Below are 6,654 nucleotides of genomic sequence, written 5' to 3' on the forward strand. Positions count from 1 at the left end.
CGCAGAAGAGGAGAACCCCTTTTCTCAATAGGTCTCTGGAATGTACATGAACAGGTCTTGCAAAATATACCACGGTCCAATAATGGCCTCTATTTTTCCAGATAGATAGATAGATAGATAATATATATATATATATATATATATATATATATATATATATATAATATATATATATATATATATATATATATATATATATATATATATATATATATATATATATTACTGAATAATTACGGACCCAATTTGAAAAGTTGGCTGACTTTAGAGTTAGTCGCCAACAGAAAACTAGCCAAATTTAACCCCTCCCGACAATGCAGTAAATCTCTCCGTCTGCTGATAATTCAATGTTTATAAATCTCTTTTCTTAATGATTTGACAGTTTCACAATGGTTCGGCCGATTGAGAATTCGTCCTCAGCCTATTGACGTCAGTAGAAATGCCGAATGCATTCCTGACAAGGCTCTGAAACATCCTTCGTCTCTGCGAAGACAGTAAAAGCTCTGACGGGAAAGAGAACTTTGACGCTGAAGCAGGCTGTTCTCTTCCAAGATTTCATTTGTTTATTCTCCATTCATTTTAGAGAGAGAGAGAGAGAGAGAGAGAGAGAGAGAGAGAGAGAGAGAGAGAGAGAGAGAGAGAGAGAGAGAGAGAGAGAGCCACTAGAATAGGAAAGAATTATTATAAATCGAGTCAAGATGAACGGAGGATGAAAAAATGAAATCTTGGAAGAGAACGGTCTGCTTCAGCGTCAAAAGTCTCTTTCCCGTCAGAGCCACTTTGAAGATTCCTAGCGAAGCTTTTACTGTCTTTGCAGAAAGACGGAGGATCATTCAGAGCCTTGTCAGGAATGCATTCAGCATTTCTACTGACGATGAGTGACACCTTGGAGTCGAACCCGGATCCGAGAGTGTTTTGAACACTTTCGAATCGTGAAGTCTGTTATGGAATTCTCCTCTTCTTCTTCGTCTTCGTATTATTCCTAGCGAAGCTTTTACTGTCTTTGCAGAGAGACGGAGGATCTTTCAGAGCCTTGTCAGGAATTCATTCAGCATTTCTTCGGATGAGGAGTCGAATCCGGATCTGAGAGTGGTTTGAAGCCTTTTTCAGATCATGAAGTCTGTTGTGGAATTCTGATGACAGAATTGAATAAATTCAAAATAAGGGTAACTGAATGCACTACTCTATACCGTTGAGAATGGCAATTACAAGTTACAATGTATTTTCATTAAGTGTGTGGCCGAGAGAATTCTCGGAAAATATTTGTTATATCTTTGACATCGCTTCTATCAATACGATGAACGCTCTAGGTCCTAATGCTTACGAGCAAAACATACGACGCTTAATGTGTTATATGATATGGAATCTCCACAGCGAAGAGCAAATAAAGGAGAAAGTAGTTGGAGATTTTAATGGCTATGAATACACCCAATGTCGGTGTGAAGAGAGAAACAACCAAGTCGAAGTAAGGAGAAAGGAGGAGGAGAAGAAGACAAAACATAATGAAAAAAATCAGAGGCAAGAGGAAGAAAAGATAATTATCCCCGATAGTGAAGAAGAACTAGACGAGGAAATAGAAGAATTGAAGAGAAAAAAAAACATTTAAAGGAGTGTATAAGGAGACTTGAAAACCAGGTCGTCAAAAAAAAAAAATAAAAAATGGAGGTAATAAAAAGAAAATCGAAAGACTTAAAAAGGAGCTTCTACATCATCATAATCAAAAAATGAGAATGGAAGGGAGGAGAAGTAAAAAAAGAAGGAGGCTGGAATGGCGAAGCTGGAGAAGGTAAGTGAAAAGGAGGAGAAGAAGAAGAAGAAGAAAAAGAAAATCGAAAGGCTTGAAAAAGAGCTTCTACATCATCATAATCAGAAAGAGAAGGAGAATGGAAGGGAGGAGAAGGAGAAGAAGAAGGAGGATGGAATGGAGAAGCAGGAGAAGGTAAGTGAAAAGGAGGAGAAGAAGAAGAAGAAGAAGAAAAAGAAAATCGAAAGGCTTGAAAAAGAGCTTCTACATCATCATAATCAGAAAGAGAAGGAGAATGGAAGGGAGGAGAAGGAGAAGAAGAAGGAGGATGGAATGGAGAAGCAGGAGAAGGTAAGTGAAAAGGAGGAGAAGATGAGGAAAAAGAAAAAGAAAATCGAAAGGCTTGAAAAAGAGCTTCTACATCATCATAATCAGAAAGAGAAGGAGAATGGAAGGGAGGAGAAGGAGAAGAAGAAGGAGGATGGAATGGAGAAGCAGGAGAAGGTAAGTGAAAAGGAGGAGAAGAAGAAGAAAAAGAAAATCGAAAGGCTTGAAAAAGAGCTTCTACATCATCATAATCAGAAAGAGAAGGAGAATGGAAGGGAGGAGAAGGAGAAGAAGAAGGAGGATGGAATGGAGAAGCAGGAGAAGGAAAGTGAAAAGGAGGAGAAGAAGAAGAAGAAGAAGAAAAAGAAAATCGAAAGGCTTGAAAAAGAGCTTCTACATCATCATAATCAGAAAGAGAAGGAGAATGGAAGGGAGGAGAAGGAGAAGAAGAAGGAGGATGGAATGGAGAAGCAGGAGAAGGTAAGTGAAAAGGAGGAGAAGATGAGGAAAAAGAAAAAGAAAATCGAAAGGCTTGAAAAAGAGCTTCTACATCATCAGAATCAGAAAAATGAAAATGGAAGAGAGGAGAAGGAGAAGAAGAAGAAGGAGGATGGAATGGAGAAGCAGGAGAAGGTAAGTGAAAAGGAGGAGAAGAAGAAGAAGAAAAAGAAAATCGAAAGGCTTGAAAAAGAGCTTCTACATCATCATAATCAGAAAAATGAGAATGGAAGAGAGGAGAAGGAGAAGAAGGAGGAGGATGGAATGGAGAAGCAGGAGAAGGTAAGTGAAAAGGAGGAGAAGAAGAAGAAGAAGAAAAAGAAAATCGAAAGGCTTGAAAAAGAGCTTTTACATCATCATAATCAGAAAGAAGGAGAATGGAAGAGAAGAGAAGGAGAAGAAGAAGGAGGATGGAATGGAGAAGCAGGAGAAGGTAAGTGAAAAGGAGGAGAAGAAGAAAAAGAAAATCGAAAGGCTTGAAAAAGAGCTTCTACATCATCATAATCAGAAAGAGAAGGAGAATGGAAGGGAGGAGAAGGAGAAGAAGGAGGAGGATGGAATGGAGAAGCAGGAGAAGGTAAGTGAAAAGGAGGAGAAGAAGAAGAAGAAGAAAAAGAAAATCGAAAGGCTTGAAAAAGAGCTTCTACATCATCATAATCAGAAAGAGAAGGAGAATGGAAGGGAGGAGAAGGAGAAGAAGAAGGAGGATGGAATGGAGAAGCAGGAGAAGGAAAGTGAAAAGGAGGAGAAGAAGAAGAAGAAGAAAAAGAAAATCGAAAGGCTTGAAAAAGAGCTTCTACATCATCATAATCAGAAAATGAGAATGGAAGAGAGGAGAAGGAGAAGAAGGAGGATGATGGAATGGAGAAGCAGGAGAAGGTAAGTGAAAAGGAGGAGAAGAAGAAGAAGAAGAAAAAGAAAATCGAAAGGCTTGAAAAAGAGCTTCTACATCATCATAATCAGAAAATGAGAATGGAAGAGAGGAGAAGGAGAAGAAGGAGGATGATGGAATGGAGAAGCAGGAGAAGGTAAGTGAAAAGGAGGAGAAGAAGAAGAAGAAGAAAAAGAAAATCGAAAGGCTTGAAAAAGAGCTTCTACATCATCATAATCAGAAAGAGAAGGAGAATGGAAGGGAGGAGAAGGAGAAGAAGGAGGATGATGGAATGGAGAAGCAGGAGAAGGTAAGTGAAAAGGAGGAGAAGAAGAAGAAGAAAAAGAAAATCGAAAGGCTTGAAAAAGAGCTTCTACATCATCATAATCAGAAAGAGAAGGAGAATGGAAGGGAGGAGAAGGAGAAAAGGGAGGAGGCTGGAATGGCGAAGCAGGAGAAGGAAAGTGAAAAGGAGGAGAAGAAGAAAAAATATAATGAAAAAAATCAGAGGCAAGAGGAGGAAAAGAAGATAATTACCCCAAATCGTGAAGAAGAACTAAACAAGAAAATAGAAGAATTGAAGAGAGAAAAGATGCGTTTAAAGGACTGTATAAGGAGACTTAAAAACCAGGTACCCAAAAGAAATATAGAGAATAAAAAGAAAATCGAAAGACTTGAAAAGGAGCTTCTACGAAAACAAGAAATCAACGCTAGTTTGATGGGACTTTATGGAAAGAAGGAAAATAAGATAACCAAGAAGAGCAAGGATCAGAAGGAGGAGAAGAATGGAAAGGAGGAGAATAAGAAAAAACAGAATACAAAGAATCGGAAAAAGAAGAAGAATGGAAAGGAGGAAAAACAGAATACCAAGAATCAGAGGAATAAGGGGGAGAAGGGGAAGAGAAAAAATAAAGAAAAATTAAACAAGGAGAAAGAAGAGAATAGAAAAAGGGAGAGGCTAAAAAAGGATAGACAACAATTGACGGAAAAGATAAGCAATTCGGAGAGTATTGACAGAATATCAAAAATCTCTCCAGAAAAGGAGATCAGAACAGGGCAACCACTCAATGGAACCTTCATTGAACAAGAAATCGTTGATCATATAAACAATGGCACTCCGCCATGGGTTAGAGAAAATTACTCCATTCCTAGGCCGCGTAAATGTGACTCGTTTTGGGTGGCCCATCACAATAACCCAAAAATGCCCATCCAAGTCTAACGTTTTAAAGTTCGATTGTGGCAAGTGCTACTTAGGCCACTTTCGCAATCAAATTCCTAGACCCTTGGTTGGATATGATTACATTGGATATTTAATGTGCCCTGTACAGATTAAGGTAACTTTCGATACACAAAGATGGGAAGAGTTTCTGAAAGATAGGAAGGAAAGGGAGGAGGAGTATCAGAAGAAGAATGAAAGGAGTCAGGAGGAAGAGCAGGCGAAGAAGACAACTGACCCTAATCGTCAAAAGGAACAAGAGGAGATAATAGCAAGATTGAATATAGAAATTAAGCGTTTAGGTTATCGACTAGAGATTCTTGAAGAGAGGGTGATCAAAGGACTAAGAAAGACTAGCAAAGAAATGAAAAGGCTTCAAAAGGAGCTTCTACGAGAAGATCAAATCAACGCTCGTTTGGTGGGGCTTTATGGAAAGGATGAGGAGACCTCCTCACATTCATCACTTGATTCTTCCTCCTCACATTCATCACTTGGTTGTTCTTCCTCACATTCATCACTTGAATTCCCCCTCTACTTAAATCCACCAGAATCCTCCCCTTTCTTAAATCTACTCTTCTCACAACCACCACCAGAATCCTTCCCTTTCTTAAAGCCACTCTTCTCACTAACACCACCAGAATCCTCCCCTTTCTTAAAGCCACTCTTCTCACAAACACCACAAGAATCCTCCCCTTTCTTAAAGCCACTCTTCTCAAAAACACCACAAGAATCCTCCCCTTTCTTAAAGCCACTCTTCTCACTAACACCACCAGAATCCTCCCCTTTCTTAAAGCCACTCTTCTCAAAAACACCACAAGAATCCTCCCCTTTCTTAAAGCCACTCTTCTCACAAACACCACCAGAATCCTCCCCTTTCTTAAAGCCACTCTTCTCACAAACAACACCAGAATCCTCCCCTTTCTTAAATCTACCCTTCTCACAACCACCACTATGTATTCAAGATATGCTTCGGAAGAATTATGAAGAACGGGATGAAAAGGACGACAACCCGGGATTCTGCAAAATTGTCGTGCTAGAGAGGTATCTTGACATAGAATCACTGTACCTGCTTCGCCATATGTGCCGTCTGTTGCATATAATGCATACCACCCTGAAATTCGAATGGGAGTCCGAGGAGCGATACATTGAAGGGTTACCACAAGACGACAATGAAAAAAAGCATTGGTTGATGCCCTCTTACACATAAACACCTCCTGAATTTGAGTTCTTTGTAAAGGATGAATACGAGATAGAAAACCTGGCACCACGGCAGGTCTATGAGGCAATGACTGAACTCTATTAACCGTGGAATTTGAAAAGGTACCATCTTATGACAAACAATTGTTTGTTAATCTATGCTTAGAGAGCTTCTAGAACATCTAGGAGTTGAAATACTTGAGACAAACAAGCTTTTAAGATGGCAGCATGTGTAAGGAGATTGTACTGAAAAGTCAGCATGAGGTTGCAAAAGAATCTTCAATTTGAGAGAGAGGATGCCCATTCTAAATTGGCACGGGGAATACAGATAAAGTTAGCAGAAAGAGAAGGAGAATGGAAGGGAGGAAAATAAGAAAAAAATCGAATACCAAGAATCTGGAAGAGAAGGAGAATGGAAATGAGAAGCAGGAGAAGGAAAATGAAAAGGAGGAGGAAAAGAAGAAACAACATAATAACAAGAATCAGAAGGAAGAGGAGGATAAGAAGATGGGTAGATGGAGAACGCTGGCCAGAAACATCGACCACTCATAAAAGTGGGAAAAGATGCAGACAAAGAAGGAGCAGAAGAAACATAAAATTACTTTAAATATCGACATTGATATGAAACCCAAGACAGTAAATACTTTTGAGGATTAAAATGAGATTAATTTGGTCTTCCACTGGCTTGGGTTAGAGTTCTCTTGCTTGAGGGTACACTCGGGCACACTATTCTATCTAATTTCTCTTCCTCTTGTTTTGTTAATGTCTTTATAGTCTATTTACGAAATATTTATTTTAATG

General features: G+C 39.1%; 1 protein-coding gene across 1 annotated transcript; it reads left to right on the forward strand.

Annotated features, from left to right (window-relative positions):
- The first annotated feature begins 4,032 nt into the window (after positions 1-4,032).
- LOC137615821 (uncharacterized) lies at positions 4,033-4,659 on the forward strand. The gene has a single exon (XM_068345511.1). It carries the CDS (start codon positions 4,033-4,035, stop codon positions 4,657-4,659), a length of 627 nt encoding a protein of 208 aa, XP_068201612.1.
- Positions 4,660-6,654: the final 1,995 nt, after the last annotated feature.

Source organism: Palaemon carinicauda, chromosome 22 (genome assembly GCF_036898095.1).
Source record: "Palaemon carinicauda isolate YSFRI2023 chromosome 22, ASM3689809v2, whole genome shotgun sequence".
NCBI classification, from domain to species: domain Eukaryota; kingdom Metazoa; phylum Arthropoda; class Malacostraca; order Decapoda; family Palaemonidae; genus Palaemon; species Palaemon carinicauda.